Source organism: Odocoileus virginianus, chromosome 17 (assembly GCF_023699985.2).
Source record: "Odocoileus virginianus isolate 20LAN1187 ecotype Illinois chromosome 17, Ovbor_1.2, whole genome shotgun sequence".
Taxonomy (NCBI): domain Eukaryota; kingdom Metazoa; phylum Chordata; class Mammalia; order Artiodactyla; family Cervidae; genus Odocoileus; species Odocoileus virginianus.
The window spans coordinates 33,894,276-33,914,954 of record NC_069690.1 but is presented as its reverse complement, the minus strand read 5'-3'; the positions used below and the strand labels follow the sequence as shown (position 1 = coordinate 33,914,954).

The following is a 20,679-nucleotide window of genomic DNA, read 5'->3' as shown; positions in this document are numbered from 1 at the left end:
ATTACTCCCTGTTATATGGCTCTTCCCGGTTTTCTAGACAGAAACAGGTGCACCCATGTATCCTACAAGAACCAGACTTTTGCTTTTCAATCCTAGGCTTAGAATAGTCTAATATTTAATATTTTTCAGTAATATTTTTATTTCTTTGTAAGAAAGAACAGTGACTGGGCAAATACTGTTTTTATAGTCTTCTATTTTGGCTTTTCTCTTCTTAAGAGAAAAATCCAAGGCTCACATATTGAAATTAGGAAAATCACTGGTTAAGCCATATGAACTATTTAAAGGTGTCATTTTTTAAAAAGTCATATGGTAATTTTAATTTTTTTTTGGTAATACCACCTGCCTTGTGAGATCTTAATTTCCTAACCAGGGACTGAACCCAGGGCCCTGACAGTGAAAGTTCCAAGTCCTAACAACTGGAATGCCAGGGAGCTTCCTCATACAGTAATCTAAAGATGAAAACTTGCTTTCTCTCAAAGGCTAAAGTCTATTTTTTAAAAAAAATTTATGTATGCGATAGCCCTGTGAGCCTACCATCATCATCTCAACAGGGCTTGAGAATACCAATTCTTATTATAAAATGTACAAATGCTCAGGAAAAATTCTACACCAATTTAATTTATTAAAGCTAGCTAGGTTACAGGTCTTTATGTTTTTAAACACCTCACAGCTCTTGATATAAACATATACATATGTAACACACATGTTTATATATACATATTATATTTTCATATAGCAAGTAACCTAGGGCTAAAAATAAAAAGAAATTTAGGGCTGTGGTAAATGGTGTAGACAGGTACCATGTAAAAAGAAAACAAGGATGAATACCCAGTGTATATATTAGAAAAAAGTACCTCTGGGTGGAGTGAGTTCAATCATGTTAATTTCACAGAAACCAACAGGGAAAATAGAAGGGGAGGTTGCATGATAACAGAACCAGTCAGATCCATCTGCTGCTTCTGAGCCATCGATCCCAATCATCAGGAATCCATCAGCCAGCACCTTTTAAATTAAGAGAATTCCAAGTATTTAAAATTAGGTACCACTATTATAAAAATGATCCTTTAAGTGACATTCTAAAAAGAAAGCAAAATCTATTACATAAAGATCTCGTAAAAGGGAGAAATGTTTATTGAATTCTCTTAAATAACTGAAATCATAATGAAAAAAAAAATCTGTATAAATTCCAGTGTGTGCCAGAAATAAAAGCATGGTTACATAGAAGTAATTTTAGAGGTCTAGGGAAATATGCTCCTGACAATGGCCAAGGCTGTTTTCTTCCGTGGCATGAAACAGGGCTGAGTGCTCTTTTACAATTTAACTATCTAGTCTCGGCTAAGCTTTAAATCTTATTCAGTAGGAGCTCTAACATATCCTTCTGATTTATCACATAGTGGAGTTTTTCTAAACTTCTTCTATCTTCCTCAAGCTCCAACTTTACCTCTTTCATGCTCTGGGTAACTGTGCTCCTCCATGAGAGAAACTATGTGAGGGACCTCACAGTCCAGACTGATCTAAGTAGTAGTCCTTCCTTTGCCTCTCAAGACAAGCCTATCCATGTCTCTCAATTCCAGTTACATCAAAAGTATTTTATTTTGAAACAGTTCACACTTAAAAAAAGGTATATAGAGTACAAATTCCTAAATACTCTTCACCCAGAGACCCAATTCAAGTTATATCACTCAGTCGTGTCTGACTTTTTGTGACCCCATGGACTGTAGCCTGCCAGGCTCCTCTGTCCATGGGGATCATCCAGACAATACTGGAGTCGGTTGCCATGCCCCCCCTCCAGGGGATCTTCCCAACCCAGGGATTGAACCCAGGTCTCCCACACTGCAGGAGGATTCTTTACCGTCTGAGCCACCAGGGAAGCCCAAGAATACTAGAGTGGGTAGCTTATCGCTTCTCCAGGGGAACTTCCTGACCCAGGAATTGAACCAGGGTTCCCTACATTGTAGGCGAATTCTTTACCAGCTGAGCTATCCGGGAAGCAATGATCTTCTAGTTTGTCAAATCCAGTGCCTTTTCCCCAACACTTCAGCCTCCTTTACAATATCTCATACCAGCTGACTACTCAATTTTTGGAAACATTTATTCCCAGATTCTCATTACATTATGGTCTGCTGATCCATCTTCTCACCTCTGTGTTCATTGCTTCACATTTTTTGGCAACCATCCTTTCACCTTCAACTTTTGTTTTTGATTTTAGCCCTTTTCTTTTGTTTTCATGATGGCATTCACTCTTCAATGGTTGACTTTTATGCCAAAATTTCTCAAGTATTATTATGAGTTTTTCACCCTCTCAGTATCTCAGGCCTGCATTTTACCTGCATGCTGAACATATTCTCTGAGAGTTAGTACAGGGCATCAAACCAACAACTCTTTCTCCAGCTCCTTGCAAAGGCAATCAATTGCTGGGTCCCCACAACTCCCCCTAAAAATTCAGTCCTTTATCCTAGCCATTAACTCTATCTCCACTATGTTGCTTTCAGCCTTCCCTATGTACATTTCCTCTCTTACAGTTAGAACTTTCCTTTGCTATGTACTCTGTTCCAGAAAAACATCTATTTCTGCTTTATTGACTATGCCAAAGGCTTTGACTGTGTGGATCACAACAAACAGTGGAAAATTCTAAAAGAGATGGGAATACCAGACCACCTGACGTGCCTCTTGAGAAACCTATATGCAGGTCAGGAAGCGACAGTTAGAACTGGACATGGAACAACAGACTGGTTCCAAACAGGAAAAGGAGTACGTCAAGGCTGTATATTGTCACCCTGCTTATTTAACTTATATGCAGAGTACATCATGAGAAACGCTGGGCTGGAAGAAACACAAGCTGGAATCAAGATTGCCGGAAGAAATATAAATAACCTCAGATATGCAGAGGACACCACCCTTATGGCAGAAAGTGAAGAGGAACTAAAAAGCCTCTTGATGGAAGTGAAAGAAGAGAGTGAAAAAGTTGGCTTAAAGCTCAACATTCATTCAGAAAACTAAGATCATGGCATCTGGTCCCATCACTTCATGGCAAATAGATGGGGAAAGAGAGGAAACAGTGTCAGACTTTATTTTTTTGGGCTCCAAAATCACTGCAGATGGTGATCGCAGCCATGAAATTAAAAGACGCTTACTCCTTGGAAGGAGAGTTATGACCAACCTAGATAGCATATTAAAAAGCAGAGACATTACTTTGCCAACAAAGGTCCATCTAGTCAAGGCTAGGGTTTTTCCAGTGGTCATGTATGGATCTGAGAGTTGGACTGTGAAGAAAGCTGAGCGCCGAAAAATTGATGCTTTTGAAATATGTTGGAGAAGACTCTTGAGAGTCCCTTGGACTGCGAGGAGATCCAACCAGTCCATCCTAAAGGAGATAAGCCCTGGGTGTTCACTGGAAGGACTGATGCTGAAGCTAAAACTCTCAATACTTTGGCCACCTCATGTGAAGAGTTGACTCAATGGAAAAGACCCTGATGCTGGGAGGGATTGGGGGCAGGAGGAGAAGGGGATGACAGAGGATGAGATGGCTGGATGGCATCACCGACTCGATGGACATGAGTTTGAGTAAACTCCGGGAGTTAGTGATGGACAGGGAGGCCTGGCGTACTGCGATTCATGGGGTCACAAAGAGTCAGACACGACTGAGCGACTGAACTGAACTGAACTGTTCATGCCAGAAAGCTTTACCAACTTATCACTAATGAAAACTCAACCTGATCAAGCATTAAAGACTGCACAAATTAATTTCACATCATCTTTCTATCTACTTGCATGTTCCGTTCTCCTGATTTTCTCTTTAATCTTAACAGCTCTAAGACCTCTAGAAAGGACTACCTCCACTCATACGGGATTCTTTTTTCCCTTTCTGAACACAGCTTAGTGGATCAAGGGCTCGTATCCCACTTTCAGAGGACCACGCAAAAAGCCGGGCTCGGTTGTTCAGATTCTCTCTCCGTAATTAGAATTAACATACAGAGAGATAGCAGTCAAGCCATGGGCTGGAGCTGGCACTGAAAGGCTGTGATACAGAAGGGTGAATGAAGTGAAAGTCGCTCAGTCGTGTCCGGCTCTTTGTGACACTATAGACTGTAGCCCTCCAAGCTCCTCCGTCCATGGGATTCCCAGGCAAGAATACTGGAGTGGGTTCCCATTCCCTTCTCCAGGGGATCTTCTCAGACTAAGGACCGAACCTAGGTACCCCACAATTGCAAGGAGATTCTTTACCATTTGAGGTATTGGGGAAGCCCAACAGAAGGGTGACAGGCTACCATATGGAGACGGAGTAAGCAGGATACCAGTAGTGAGAGAGAGTGAAGAAGAGTGGCACAGACACAGAGCAGAGGTGGAACAAAGAGGCTCCTAAGAGGTGGAGGACTGCACCAAGTTCATGCCTTTCCAGGTTTCATCCCTGGGTCCTTTTATGTCTGTGAACGTGCCCACTGTATCCTCAGAATGACTTTTCTAAAGCCCACTCGAGGGGGTTTCTGTTCCTTATAAACAAAAAGCCTGGCCAAGAATATTCAAAGCAACTTGTCTGATGCGTACTGTGTGTGAACCTTTTACCATTTCCTAAATGTGGTCTGTACCTTTCACTCGATGCTTTTGTGTATATTCTCATTCCCTGGCACAGGTTCCTTCTGAATCTCTTCTTGGCCCAGTTTTTCCCATCCTTCAAAATGAAGTTTTCAAATGTCCTCTCTTCCACAAAGCTTTTCCTGATTCCTCTGAGAAGATGCTCTTCTTTATCTGAATTCCAACAGTACTTGTACCATCTCTGATCATAGTTGATCTTGTATGTTAAACACATTTTCCTACATCTTATCTTGTTCTACAAGACTGTAAGTCTTTCAGAGTCCAAACCAACCTAGCACTGCAAGAATTCATTTTAAGTATTTTCTGAGTGAAGCTTAATATTCTACTCACTGGAAACTTATTTTTCTTTTACACAGAGCATGACAGAATGGTGCTGATTCCCAAATCTGGCTGACTGTCAAGAGTTACACCTTGAGAACTTTTTAATTATTATTTTTTTAAACAAATACAAATATCTGGGCAGTCTTCCTTATGATTCTGATTGAGCAGGTCTACAGTAGGTCATAGAAATCTATGTTTTAAATAGCACCAGGGAGTCTGGATCACTAGTCAGGTGAAAAGGAGGAATAAGGGTTTAGAGTCAGTCTGGTTTAGCTGTGTGACTTTGAACACAAGTGTACAGGACATGGTAGCCATCATAACTTTTTAATTCTTTTGGCTTAAGGCTTAAAGGACTTCCCTTGTGGCTCAGCTGTTAAAAAATCCACCTGCAATGCAGGAGACCTGGGTTCAATCCCTCAGTTGGGAAGAACTCCCGGAGAATGGAAAGGCTACCCACTCCAGTATTCTGATCTGGAGAATTCCATGGACTCTGTAGTCCATTCTGTAGTCCAACCCCCCTCTGTAGTCCAACCCCAGTCCATGGGGTTGCAAAGATATGATGAACAACTTTCACTTTAAGGCTTAAAACTGTGTTGAAATGCAAGTCACAATTTAATTACACCTTTATGTAAGTGTATTCTGTATCAATGGTTCTTAACCCTGATTGTACTTCAGAATCACCTTGGGACCTTAAAAAAAATGCCAATGCAAGATTGATTAAATCAGAATGGGAGTGCGGGGTTGGAGAAGAGGCTTAGTCAATTTTATATATATATATATATATTTTTTTTTTTTAAGTTCTCCAGGAGATTTCAATGCCTACTGACAACTGAGAACCACTCTTCTACATCTTTTTGTATAAACAGTTTCAGAAGAGAGGAAAAAGAGAAAAGAAGCAATAAAGTACTACCAATGGAGGGAAAAAAGCACAAAAAGGAAACACAGGAAACAGGATAAACTAGCATTGTTACAATTTTGTATTGGACAAATTTTGACTAGGAAGTAACTTAAAATAAATATTCTTCCTTTAACTTAGGATATACTTCCATAAAATAAAAGTAGCAAACTCAAGATAACAATCTTGATAATAAGATATATACAAAGAAAACCTCTGGTATGAGAATTCAAATTTATCTTGCAATTACTACTGACATTCTCCCCAGTGAAGACACAGATGCACACATTTTAGGTCAAAATGAATGTTAGGGGCCTCCTTCTCCTATTTGTTGTTGTTTAGTTGCTAAGTCCTGTCCTACTCTTTTGCAACCCCATGTATTGTAGCCCACCAGCGTCCTCTGTCCATGGGATTTTCCATGCAAGAAAACTGGAGTGGGTTGCCATTTCCTTCTCCAGGGTATCTTCCCAACCTAGGGATAGAATCCATGTCTTCTGCACTGGCAGGCAGATTCTTTACCAGTTAGCCACCAGGGAAGCCCATTACTTTAAAACTAGTTACTATAACTTCATTTCTATATTTTAAAACCTATTCTCTTACCTTTCTAATAGTCGCAACACATATTGTGGAAAGATTTAATGGGTCTATAGCTTCCAATTTCATTCCTTCCTTGAACCATTCCCCACTCTGGTCTACTTCTTTTACCTAAAGAATTACACGAAAGCACATCTATTGTTACAGGTTTCACCAGTTTAATAATTAAAATAATACCAATTTGAAAAAGTTTACAAGATGAAAATACCAAGTACCTTCTCCTACCTACCTAATATTATAACTCAAACTTCCATTACGGAATAGAGAGAATTCAGGCAAATAGAATTTAAGAATAATTATAATCAATAGTTGTGACACATATGGATTACAAGGTCTTAATCCTTTTAGGTGAATATATGTAATTGTGATTTCCACAATATTAGGAAAAAACCCACAACCCTCTTTCAAACATAATTTACAAATGAGGGTTCTTATAAAAACTTCTTACCTTAGCAAATAAATGTGGTGGTGTATCAAAATGTCCATCCTGTTTCTTTGTAATATCTACAAGGAAAAGTTACATACTAATCTGTCAGCATTTGTGAGAAGACCAAAAACCACGTTTTTTTGAAGGTTTCAAACTCACAAGGTATGTATACTCTAAAACATGGCAAAAATACGTGCCTTCTACATTTAGGGTGAATAATATTCTTTAAAAGTCTCTATCTCTTTAGAGTACATGTGCTATAAAATACATTCAGCCCATCAGAATGCTGGGAATTCCCTAGTTAGGGAATTACAGTTTTAGAAGTATGTTTTAAAGTGTTTAGTATTAAGTCTAACCACATTTCATTTTAGTATTTCTACTAACACTGAATGGAAACGGAAAGGCGATTTTCTTTCAAATGGGCTGGATAAAAAAGTGTAAGAAAACAAATGTAGTTTATTTTTTACTTGAAAGGGCTTTATTTTTTACTTGAGCATAAGTGGAAGGAATATAAAGGAATTGGTTAGGACATTTAATTTTTTGGTGTGAACCTTCCCTAATTAAGGCAGAATAAGCAGCCCAAGGCAACTGATTTTGACATTTGCTATTCTGTGGAGAAAAATACCGAAGTAGTACAATTTAGTCTCAGTGTTATTTTCAACAGGAATCCTTGTGACAGGTGCTTACCAGATCTTTTGAATCGATGGCCTATGCTTCGAGACCAACCAATATGATGGATTAATGGGCTGTGCATATGGCACCAGAAGTCATCTGTTCTATCTTCACTCTCTTCATATACTAGTCTTAATCTTCCTCCAATTACACTTTCCACCACTGCCACTCGCGTTCGACACAAATGCCTCTTGTCAACCACCTCTACTCTCATGCAAGGTTTGAAAGGATACTGCATGCTCTCTGAAACCTTGAAAGAAAAGCAGAACTTTTGAGAATTCATGACAAAGGTCTACAAATAATTTTAGTATTCTATTATAAAAATATCTAGTGCACTCATTAGATAACGTAGGTCATTTGATTCACTAATTGAAACAATTCCTTAAAAAGCTTTGAAGTTACTCCATTTTTTAGAGCTCTCATTTGCCACTTGAGTCCTTTCTAAGATCTTGTCGTTACCTTTTGTGAGAAATCGGGAGGAAGAGTTTTGGCACCAGTAAGTCGTTTCACTAGAAAAGCTTTCCAGTTTGTATACTTATGCTGAATAGCTAAAAAAAAGAAATAACCAGTTATACTTCAGCAAAGAATAGAACTGCTTCAAAAGTTATTTGCTTAAAAAAAAAAACCAACTAACAAATTTCCCTGCAGTTAAATTCTGAAGAAGAGTAACAAAAATAGGGAAAAGAAGTATGTCTTGCTAGCAAATAAGTTACCTGAAAGAAAAAAATATTATTTTAATTTTTATGTGACTTGTCACTGTAATGTTATTAATTGTGAAACTGCATTAAAGTTCAGATACTTCAATTACTGTAAGGGTAAAGAAACTACTCACTTCTAGGAGGGACAAGAGGTTTTCCACTTGCAGCACACCAACCAACTGGATGGATATCAGAACCACATATACTACACCAGAAGTCCAGACCAGAGTCATTTTCAAATCCTTCATATCTTAAAAGGGCATTGTAACCTGAAACCAACAAAGCAGTCACCACATAAAAAGAAAATCAAATGAAATAAAACAGAATATAGCTTCTGGTAGTGAATATCAAATGTCATCGAGCATCTGCAACAGGTGCAGAGCTTGTGAACAGACAGACGGCTGGGCCCCACACCCCACAAATCATTTAGCAGATCTTGGGTGAGTCTTAGAAACTGTATTTCTAAGAAGTCCTCAGAAGTGATGACACTAGTTCTATATGGATGAAACTTTGAGAATAATTTGAACAATGAAATCAGTTTAACTGTTTTCAGAGCACGGCCTATTTCTCTGAATATATTTCAATTTTACCCATGGTTTCTTAAATTCTAAAAAAGAGGAGTGAAAAGTTCTACTAGGATGCATAGTTTTGGAAATAAAGAATATTGTGGTAAGTTAATATAAACTTGCTAAGTCACAGAAATCCAGTTAAAGTACATTTCAAAGACACTGCTTTATCCAAGTGATCAGGTGACCAAATTATTTTCAGATAATTTGCGTGTGGCTACTTTAAGAGTTTAAATTTTTCTGTCTTGTTGATTTGGAAATAAGATTTAAAAACACCAGGTAAAAAAGTTCAATGAACACAAATAAAGATATGTGAAATCACTTAAAATCTACATGTACTAAACAAACAGGGTCTTCCCAAGTGGTGCAGCAGTAAAGAATCTGCCTGCCAACGCAGGAGATGTAGGAGACTCGATCCTGGCTCAGGAAGATCCCCTGGAGTAGGAAATGGTAATCCTCTCCACTACTCTCTCCTGGAAAATTCCATAGACAGAGAAACTCGCATGGGTTACAGTCCATGGGGCCACAGAGTTAGACACAGCTGAGTGACTAAGCATGCATGCACTAAACAAATGGGAAGACTTATTTCCTGGAAAGATCAGTATATGATATATACTGCTTATAATTTAATAAACCTTATCTTTTAAATATTTAAAGACAAACTTTTATTAAATACATACAACAGTAAAGAAAGTAAGAGTATAAAATATCACTTCCTCAAAGAAACCCTCTGATGTATGTAACAGTCACCCATTAACCAGCTTTGTCATCTCTTCAAGCTTGTCTTTGATGAACACTGTCTGTTTCTTTGCTTATTTAAAATATTTTTCTCTCAGTGAAATAAGTTACATGAGAAAATATTTTTATTGTTTATTCCTTTTAATAAACCTTATCTTGATAACAGATTAAAACATTAAGGTCTTCAGTGGAATAAAAAATGCCCAATAAACTTGTATTTCAGGCTGGAAGCTAAGTTTAGTTAGCATCTTCATGTATTAATACTTAGGTTTTGAAAATTTATAGCATTAAACTTTTAGTTTTAAAATTCAGTAATTCACAGAACAACTCATGACTTGCTAACTGTAATTTCTGGGTTCATGATCACCAACAGGCTCACTTTTAAAATGTCACTAAAGTGGCTTAAAATGAAATATATGTTGCAATTAGAAATAAATAACAGAAATATAAAACCAGAGGTGGAAGATAGAAATAAATCTTGAGTATTAAATGCTTTGATCTTTAGAGCCATTTATATGCAAAAATTTAAACATCAAGCAAAAAATACATATCGCTGTTTTAAACAACTTACAGGGAATAATACAGGGATTTAGAGAATGTCTGTACAGTTGGGGGCTTCCCTGGTGGTGTAGATGGTAAAGAATCTGACCGCAATGCAAGATTTGATCCCTGGGTCAGTAAGATCCCCTGGAGAAGGGAATGGCTACCCACTCCACTATTCTTGCTTGGAGAATTCCACAGACAAAGGAGCCTCGCAGGCTACAGTCCACGGAGTTCCAAAGAGTCAGACATGACTGAGCAACTAACACTTTCACTTTTTCACTTACATAAGCTGGGGAAATGTTTCATGGAAAAGGCAGAAACTGTACTGGGTTCAATACGATAAGTGAGAGAGTGAGAGTGAGTAAAGGAATGAAGGTGACACAGAACATGCTGTGTGAGAGAGAAGGGAAACTAATCTCAGCAGAATGGATCATTTATGTTGGGGAACAATAAAAAAATCTGTTCAGTGGTGGACAGTGAAACTTAACAATAGCTGTAAATGCTGACCATCCTGATTCTTTAAGGTCAAAGAAGCCACTAAAGACAGAAAAATGGAATTGAGATCATTTTTAGGTAAATTAGTCTATCAGCAGTAGACAGGGTGGAACTGGAAGGGCATTTTTGGGAAGATGGCTGGAGATAAAGACTAGAAAGAGTAGGATGAGTAAGATACCTCTTCCAGTAATCTCAGGATACCTTTATTATCTGAATGGCTGCTCCTCCTCTGAAGTATCACAGTATCCTACTATACCACTTACTAAGCACCTTGTCATAAAATGTATTCAAAATTTAGCAGATTTAAGTTCACCAAAAAAAGAAATCTTTTAAGTCTGCATATCACCTGCCCACAGGGTCTAACATAGTAGATACCTAACACATTTACTTCATGGGCAACAATGTAAAAAGGGCTGGGATACATGGAAGAGGTGAGACTGAAGAAAATGTAGTACCTAAAATAGATGAAATTTTCATCATTAGTTTACTTCTGATATTATGGGACCATATCACTTTTTTTAGTACTTTTTGTTACCTTCCGAAGTATTTCCCTGTATCAGAGGTTGAGGAAACTATAGGGCCCACAGATTTGGCCTACTGTCCTCCAGAATAGTTTTTACATTTTTAAATGGTTGAAAAACAATTTGAGGTAAAGTAATATGTTATGATATGTAACAATTATATGAAATTCAAATTTTAGTGCCCATAAAGAAAGTTTTAGCAGAACACAGCCATGCCTATTCATTTATGCATCACTTTGGCTGCTCCTATGCTATCATAGTAGAGTTAAGCAGTTGTGACAGGATTGCTTTGCTCACAAAGCTGAAAATATATAGTTTTTTTTTCTTACAGAAAAAAAATTTGCTAACCTCTGCCCTTTATCATACTTGGCAATACTTTAAAATTTACAAATATGCTTTCTTACAAATTACAAAGAAGTGATTTTTAAAGTGAATTATTATGCACGGTTTTCACCTGCTAATTTTACTACTCCAGCGATCCAGAAGACTTTGGTAGGTAGGCTGCAGTCTGTGTTGGGAACTTCTACTCTCACATTTTCTGAGATATCACCCCAGCAGGTCCCCATAGGCGCCTGTCATATAAAAATTATTAAATTATCATCTTATGAGATCAAGTCTAAAACACATGGTTCAAAATTGAACACTACTATTCAATCATGGTAACATTAAACTAAAAATACCATTTAATTGATTCTTTTTTCTAAAAATATAATTGTTATTCCTTGCATCACAGAATTCTATTTAGAAAAAGCCAGTGTCAGGGACAAGCTCAAGACGAAGAGAATTCACATATACTACAACTGATCCATATCCAGTTCAAAATTCCATAGTGCCCAAATATAAGACTTGAGAGCAATTTTTATAAATGCCAAATTACAAACTTGATATTAGGTTTCACAGGAAAAAGTTGACATAAAAATTCATTATTTTATCATGAACTGAATGAACGTACTTTACCTTAACCTCTAATTTTAAAAAAGATCTGGCTAAAGAGTGGAAAGAAAGAATTCCAATCAGCAATGTGGTTTCCAATAACACAGAGAAAGAAAACTTAGTTATCTGTATTTTCAACTTCAGTTAAGTTTGCAGAATATAAATATAGTCTGTTACAACAGACTTGTGGCAAAAGCACCAGATAAAGTTGTTAAAACGGTGAAGTTAAAGAGATTTTGGAGAATCGTACAGGGTAAATTGTTAAATGATTTATTATTTCAAAATTTCTCACACAGGAATTACAATAAACAAAGAAAACTTTCAATGTTAGATCTGGTAGTAATCAGCCTCCACACAAATGGTTAAGATGGGGACTCAGAAAACTAAATGAGTATCATGAAGGGATTTGCCAACATTTAATGTGTTTCCAAATTACAATTTCCATTATATTTTAATCCTTAAATTTGAGGCAGTTTACCATTACTTGGAATTTAGCAATGGCTAATTAAACCAAAGTGAATTTAGGAGTTTAAATGCTGATAATACCAAACAGTCTCTCTGGCCCTTGATAATCAGCTCCTCATTAAATACGATTCAGAACCCTGATCACAAGAAGTATTAGGTAAAGATGTAAAAGACTTGATAACATGAACAAATCAGGAAAAGACAAAATAGCTTCAAAGCTAAAAGATGACTAAACACAAAGATATCCAAGAGTCACGCAAACTAGTCCATCTGAACACTGGGCAAATGTCTTCCATGCAAGGCTGCTCATCTTGGGTGGTCGCTAAACCAAAAGGGTGTTAGCTTAAAACAGTACTCAACCTGTATGCTCTCAATAGCTGAAGGAATTTCTGAAGGACAGGAAGAAAATGTCAAATAATACTGAACTAAGATAAGTCAAGAAATCAAACACAGAATCAACTTATGGCTATTTCTTTTATACTTCAAGCACTTGGATACAGTGGCCTATCTGAACTATTTCTAATTCTGGAAGGATACACATATCTATCTACCTGAGCTGTACAAAAAATAATACATCCATTATGACTACCTCTTTCTGCTATTTTTAAATCGAAAGAATGGACTCTTCAGGTTCTGCTATCTCCCCCTATATCATTCTAGACTGTAGGGCCATCCCTATTGCCAGCAGATACGATCAGAAAAGGAGAGGCTGGAAGGAAGACAGGTAACAGATTAAGCTACCGTATATTAACACAAAGACCATGTATTAATTTCTGTGAGGATAAACCAATTACACCAGACAGATGTAGTGGAATGTATGCATTAAATTAAGGTAGGATATCCATTCCTCTTTGTTTGGCTGCCAAATCTTATGAAATGGGCTTTATCTTTCATTAAGAAGGAAGACGCATGGTTATGCTGACAACCTGTGTGTAAAGATGAGCACACTGCTAAAACAATTTGGTATATAGGACTCCCTTTTGAATTAGATGTGACAATGTCATACTGACTTTTTTTTTTTAAGTCTTTTAACAATTGTTTGGAGAAAATAACTTTTAGTCACATTTTATTAAAAAAACAAGTGTCAATATGCTTGCTCACTTAGAAAATAAAGTTAATGCTCACTATAGTTGGGGGATGTTATGTTGATCGTCCCTACAGTCTGGATTGGTATAGGAGAAAGTAGCAGAAAGTGACATTTGTTCTTGCCTGTAAGGTTGTGGTTCTGCTAGGCCCTCTTAAACCAATCCATATGGTTCACTCTAAGAAAAAAAATGAACAAAAACAATAATAAAAAAGAGCACAATCGTCACTGCGTAGTATGTGCTCAATGTGTTGAAATAATAAAGGAATTTTAAAGATACAGCTGCCCTTTTGTTCAAAATGGATATTCTTAAGTGTGGAAGACTAAATGACCCAGGGCTCGAGAGCCATCTTCAGCCAAGTCATCTGTCTTCTCTTGCTGGCAGGAGGGATACCTCTGAAAGTCTGGATTGGCATAGCATGGACTAGCAGAACCATCATTTACAGGTAACAACAAATTTACCTTCCAGACTCAGGACGAGAGGTCCACCTCAGGTTCCTCCCAAACCAGGAAGATCTGCTTCATCACTTCCTGCTCCAGGGCCACTCGTGAGGGCTATCTGGGAGCGACTCTCCTTCCCTGCAAGGTAAGCTGTCATCAGGTCCTGCAGGTCATGGCCAAATCCAAATGCTGAGGGCTCCCCAACACAAATGTATGATAACCTCCACCTGACTGTCCGTAAGAAAGTAACTGGATGGGATTCTTAACTTTTTCTGTACTTTAAGAACATTCCCAGATAGTCCAATAGCCCAGATGGCTAGTATTTAGACTCTCAGAAGGCTGACACAATACGCACATGATGCTTTGCGGGAGAAATACAGATTTCCCTCCACAGAGCTGAAAACCTGTAACTTTTGATAATCACAATCTTTAGTAGTAATAGAATTCAACCAGGCAGAGGTGAGCCCTGAAGTTGTACACTGGTAACTATTATTGATCCTAATAATGATATGCCAAATATACAAAAAGCCACCATTAAAATACTTTGACTAATAGGCATATGGTGACTAAAGTGCAACTAGGAGAGAAAGATAAGCTATTATATGGCCAAAAGGGGAAAAAACAATATAGGAAATTGACTAGAAAAGGACTAGAAGTCCTAAATGTCATTTGCTGGAATTGACAGAAAGTAGGAACAGAAAAATAAAACAGTTCCCTCTTTCTCCAGAAAGTCCACTCACCTTTTGATTTGATAATAAGACCTACTTTTGGGGTTTGGTCATAGCAGCAGGGCTTCCCAAGTGGTGCTAGTGGTAAAGAATCGACCTGCCAATGCAGGAGACATAGGAGACGGGGGTTCAATCCCTGAGTGGGGAAGAGCCCCTGGAGAAGGGCATGGCAACCCACTCCAGTACTCTTGCCTGGAGAATCCCATGGACAGAGGAGCCTGGAGGGCTACCGTCCATAGGGCCACAAAGAGTTGGACACAACTGAGGTGACTTAGCACGCACGCACAATAGTAGGGGGATGGGAGTACAAGGAAAGTACAAAGAGAAAATGGGATGCTTGGGGTGAAAATCAGATTAAGAATGAGGGAATGCTGGACTTCCCTCATGGTCCAGTGGTTAAAAATCCACCTGCCAAAGCAGGGGACGTGCGTTCAAACCTTGGTCTGGGAATCCTAGCTGTGGGGTAACTAAGCAGGCACGTGCCATAACTACTGAAGCTAGTGCACTCTTGAACCTAAGTGCTCTTCAACAAGAGAAGTCACTGCAATGAGAAGCCTGCATACTGCAACTGGAGAGAAGGCACTGCTAGCTGAGACTAGAGAAGGCCTGCGTGTAGCAACGAAGACCCAGCACAGCCAAAAATAAATAATAAAGCTAAAAAAAAAATGATGGAATGCTAGTGTATGTAAAAAGAGAAAGGAAGCAGTGGTTACTAATTTGAAAAGCATAAAGTAGTTCATAATTTTTAAAAAATATTAAAATAATCTAGGTTACTTAGGCCTTCCTTGAAACAGATTATTTTTATTATATTTTATTATATATTATATAATACCAGAAGCCACAGCTTTCCTGCAGAGAATTTATTTTGTGGCAACACAATAGCTAAATTAGAGTACTAACAAGTACCAGAAACTAAAAAGTTTTACTTCCATTAGAAAGAAACTCTGCAATCTAGGATGACATACTGAAAACTCTACCTTCAGTTAAAAAGGATGTGAAGTCATATTTATTTTCAATGGAGTTATGTATACATGGTTAAAGCTAAGGGAAAAAAACAAAGAATAGTTTTATTTGAAAGAGACTATTTTACTAATAAACACAGACCCAAGTTTTAATAATAAACCATTGTTACCACACATACACAAACAAAAAGCCTTTTTTCTCCTTAATATACATATTCAATTTATATATTCAAAAAATATTTTTAATGCCTGTTGCAAAGAAATATTTATAACTTTATCCCTTTCAAAATAGCTGGACCAAAAGAGAGGATTAGAAAACATCATGTAAGCAATACAATGTGCTATTTGTGGAGGAAAAGGACCTTTTTTAAAATTACATAAATACAACTATTTTCAAGGGAGAAAAAAAAGTAGGATGATTACATTTCTGCTTTTAGCAAGGACCGTATCAATAAACTGACATCAGAATATATAGTTCAGGTACCAAACAAAAGAAATTTGAAGTCTGCAAATTCATAATTAAAGGCATATGATTTCAGCTTTTTAAGATTCATATACATTTGATATTGAAACATTTTGGCCTGTGCTGTAATGCTTCAGTTCAGTTGCTCAGTCATGTCCGACTCTTTGTGACCCTGTATCAGGCTTCCCTGTCCATCACCAACGCCTGGAGCTTGCTCATGTCCATCGAGTCGGTGATGCCATCCAACCATCTCATCCTCCGACGTCCCCTTCTCCTGCCTTCAATCTTTCCCAGTATCAGGGTCTTCTCCAATTAGTCAGCTCTTCACATCAGGTGGTCAAAGTATTGAAGCTTTAGTTATCAGTCCCTTCAATGAATACTCAGGACTGATTTTCTTGAGGATTGACTGGTTTGATCTACTTGCAGTTCAAAGGACTCTCAAGAGTCTTCTCCAACACCACAGTTCAAAAGCATCAACTTTTCGGTGCTCAGCTTTATCGTCCAAATCTCACATCCATACACGACAACTGGAAAAGCCATAGCTTTTGTCGGGAAAGTGATGTCTCTACTTTTTAATATGCTGTCTAGGCTGGTCATAGCTTTTCTTCCAAGGAACAAACGTCTTTTAATTTCATGGCTGCGCTCACCATCTGCAGTGATTTTGGAGCCCCCCAAAATTAAGTCTTTCACTGTCTCCACTGTTTCCCCATCTATTTGCCATGAAGTGATGGGACTAGATGCCATGATCTTAGTTTTCTGAATGTTGAGCTTTAAGCCAACTTTTTCACTCTCTCTCACTTTTATCAAGAGACTCTTTGGTTCCTCTTCACTTTCTGCCATAAGGGTGGTGTCATCTGCATATCTGAGGATGTTATTTCTCCCTGCAATCTTGAAAGAAATATTCTACTTGATCTTTTTTTTTTTAATTTTGGCCATGCTGCATGGCTTGTAGGATCTTAGTGCCCCTACCAAGGACTGAATCTGGGCCATGGAGGTCAAAGCACGGAATTCTAATCACTATGTACCAGGGAACTCTCTGTACTTGATTTTATAAGGAAATAATGGGGAATAGAGTGTATCTACTTAAAAGACTATGATATTAGGAAAGTTAAGAATGCTGTAAGGCTAAGTATTCTTCATACATACAGAACAACTCTCTTGGGTTCAAACATAAATGACAGTAGAAGAAAACAGTCTGTGAATTTCATTAACATAGGGTACCTAACTGGAATGCAGTACTGCAGAAGTATTTTGAAGATTTTTCCACAGTTAGTAAAGATAAGGTTACTGCTTTTAGAAGCTGTGAAATAAAAAAATAGATTAGTTTCTGGCCCTGTTCCTGGTATAGAGGTTTCATAGCCTTCGTAATTTCCTAAGGGATAAGAGCACTAGACATATCTTTTGTTCTAATATTTGATCTTTGACCTGATTCCAGACACAGAGCTCCTAAATCCTTTGCAATTTCTTGGATGACAGCAGTGTCTTTTGTTCTAATGAGGCATCTCTTTGTGGGCCCCTAGACAGCTTCAGGATGGGAGCTGGTCACCATACAGATCAAACTCTGATTAAAAGCTTCTTGGAATTTTCAGCCCCATCATCCATCTTCCAGGAAAGGAAAGGAGTTGTAGACTGAGTTAATGACCCATTATGCCTATGTGATGAAGCCTCCATAAAAATCCCAATACATAGGATTGGGCTGGTGGATGAGTAAAGGTGCTAGGAGAGTGGTGTACTTGAGAGAGCATGGAAACTGTGCTCCTTCTCATATATCCTGTGCTACACATCTCTTCATCTGGTTGTTCATCTCTTCTATTATATCCTTAATGATAAGATAGTAAACCATTTCTCTGAATTCTGTGAGCCATTCTAGCAAATTATCAAACCCAAAGAAGGGGTCATGGGAACCCTGATTTATAGCTAATCTGTCAAAAGCAGAGATGACAATGGGGGACTTGCAACTGGTGTTTGGAGTGGCGGCAGTCTTGTGGGACTGAGCCTGTAAGTGTGGGATCTGATGATAATTCCAGATAGACAGTGTCAGAATTAAACTAAATTGTAGGATACTCAGCTGGTGTCAGAGAAATACCTGATGGGGCAGAAAACCCACTCATCTGGTATCAGAAGTATGGTATTGGTAGTTGTGTTAAGGTGAAACACAGAAGGGTTTTTCCTATAGGGGCTTAATTCAAAACCATTAAAACAAAACAAAAACAAGGGCTTCCCTGGTGGCTCAGTAGTTAATAATCCACCTGCCAATGCAAGAGACCAGGGTTCAATCCCTGGTCTGGGAAGATCCCATACGCCGTGGAGCAACTAAGCCTATGCATTACAACTACTAGAGCCCGTTCTAAAGCCCGGGAGCCACACTACTGAGTTCATTTGCCCCAACTACTGAAGCCCATGTGTCCTAGGGCCCATGCTCTGCAACAGGAGAAGCCACGACTGAGAAGCCTTTGCACTGAAACTGGAGTTTCTCTCTGCAGCTAGAGAAAAGTGTGCACAGCAACGATGACCCAGCACAGCCATAAATAAATAAATAAATATAATTTTTTTAAAAAAACAAAAAACTGCAGGTTAAAGCCCAAAATTGAAAATTTCAATCCAGCTACTGAAAAAGGTAGGAAGAGCTCCTTAATTTATAATAAGAGATGGAGTAGATGAACTAGATAATTTTTAAGATAATTTACAGCTTTGTGACCCTATGATTCAGGAATAATTAAAAATGATATTACCTAACACGTGAAACCAACAAAATACTGTAAACAACTATACTCCAATAAAATTTTTTTTAAAAAATGATACTACCAAATTTAGTGGTTTCCAACCACAGACACTGCCAAAGAAGGGAAAGCCAAGAGTCAGGTGCCAAGGCTCCAGTCAATTCATTCTACTCTTTCCAGACCAGCTGGTATAAATTTCCTTTATCCTAGCTATGTTTTTTAGAAAAAAGAGGAATTGTAGTGCTTAAAAAAAAAAGAAGTATGAAAACTATCACCCAGATAAAAAGTTGCATCACATATACAGCAATAATATGCAGATTTCTAAGTAGGTATATTTAATGAAAACTGGACTCCATTTACACTGATAATTATAAAGAATGTCAAAAGTAATTGAGTGATTGACTATATAAATCATTAAGCATAATTACAGCAATATTCAGAGAGAGTATTGTCCTATGACATATTTTGCAGAAACTTTCCAGAAATTTAAAGACAGACCATGGTAAAGAGGAATTCCACTGAAATTCTATGCTTTTAGAACTAATCATAATCATTTTTAAGTACTGGAATATATAAAGTATTTACTGGGTCCTTACTGCATAAAAGGTTGAGTTATGCTAAAGAAGCAGGCAGTCAAAGTTGTGACACCACCCTACACTCAAGTCCTGGTTCAACCAGAACAGTTCTGTTTCCATGTTTTTAGACTTTTTTTTTTTTTTTTTTCAGCGCTGCCTGTCTTGCAGGATTTTAGTTTCCTAATCAGGAACAGAGCCAGGGACCCATCAGTTAAAGCACAGAGTCCTAATCTCTGGAGTACCAGGGAATTCTCACAGATTGAACATTTTTAAAAATTATGCTTGAAAAAAGAATCCTCTCAGAGTAGGGAAAGGCTCCTAACCTAAGCTCAAGTTGGAGACAATGCAGGTGTAGAGTGTGGAGGAAGGGGCCTTTACTGATGAACAAGTGTTAGAGCAGGCATCAAGTGTTAGAAGACTGGAAAACTGATGAGTCAAGGCAGGACCCTGTGCTTGCAGCTCCTCCTAGCAACAATAAATCTAAAAGCTAGTAATTTTCCTTGGAGAATGCAAAAACTGTGTAAGGGGGAGAACCATGAAGAGTCAACTCTAAAGGACAAAATCAAGTACAATAGGAAGTCTCACCTTCTCAATCAAATGACTTCAAATAAAAATGCTGGTTAAGGCAACAAAGCAAACTTATTTTGCACTGAAAAACACTAAGACATTAAAAATAGTAAATGTTTCCTAGTTAATAAGGAAAAGACAGTAAAGGAAGATGAGTGGAGCAGGAAGGCACTGGGTGACAGACACTTTGCTTGTAAATGAGAAAAAAGAGATCCCATAGTATCCTTATTAACTATACAGCTAACTAAAGCTAGCTGCTCTTTTATCAAATTGTAACAAAAAACCAATTTCATTATAATAGAGATTTTCTTGCAAAGAACTTTAGCACAGTATTACTATTCAAAGACATTGACATGAAAGAAAATATTATATCTTGGGACTTTGAAATACTGTTTTTAAAATATTCTGACTACTTATATAAAACAGCTGGACATCGGTTATGGTATTAAACCTAGAAAACAAAAATACTAAAGACAGAAAAAGAGATAAAGGCTACTAAGAAGGAAACAACAAACAAATGTTCCAGAAGGCTACAATGGAAGAGTTATTATAAATGAGGACTTAATCTAATTCTGATATTCTTTGTATCAGAAAAGAACCATCTCAAGAAAGGAGAGTTAAAGATCTGTTTTGTAGTTCTCATGAAAGCTACTGGGGCCATATATTTAACATCTCTCA

General features: G+C 37.7%; 1 protein-coding gene across 23 annotated transcripts in view; it reads right to left on the bottom strand.

The window, feature by feature from the left end:
* The window catches only part of MBTD1 (mbt domain containing 1), a 67,824-nt gene that overhangs the window by 12,565 nt on the left and 34,580 nt on the right, over window positions 1-20,679 (bottom strand). For all 23 annotated transcript variants that reach the window (XM_020914026.2, XM_070479273.1, XM_020914034.2 and 20 more), the window contains 7 exons: window positions 11,518-11,635; window positions 8,335-8,469; window positions 7,962-8,050; window positions 7,518-7,752; window positions 6,852-6,907; window positions 6,410-6,514; window positions 855-1,002 (listed from right to left, as the gene is read on the bottom strand). In XM_020914026.2, coding sequence (XP_020769685.1) covers window positions 855-1,002; window positions 6,410-6,514; window positions 6,852-6,907; window positions 7,518-7,752; window positions 7,962-8,050; window positions 8,335-8,469; window positions 11,518-11,635 — 886 coding nt within the window. The remainder of the gene's footprint in view (window positions 1-854; window positions 1,003-6,409; window positions 6,515-6,851; window positions 6,908-7,517; window positions 7,753-7,961; window positions 8,051-8,334; window positions 8,470-11,517; window positions 11,636-20,679) is intronic.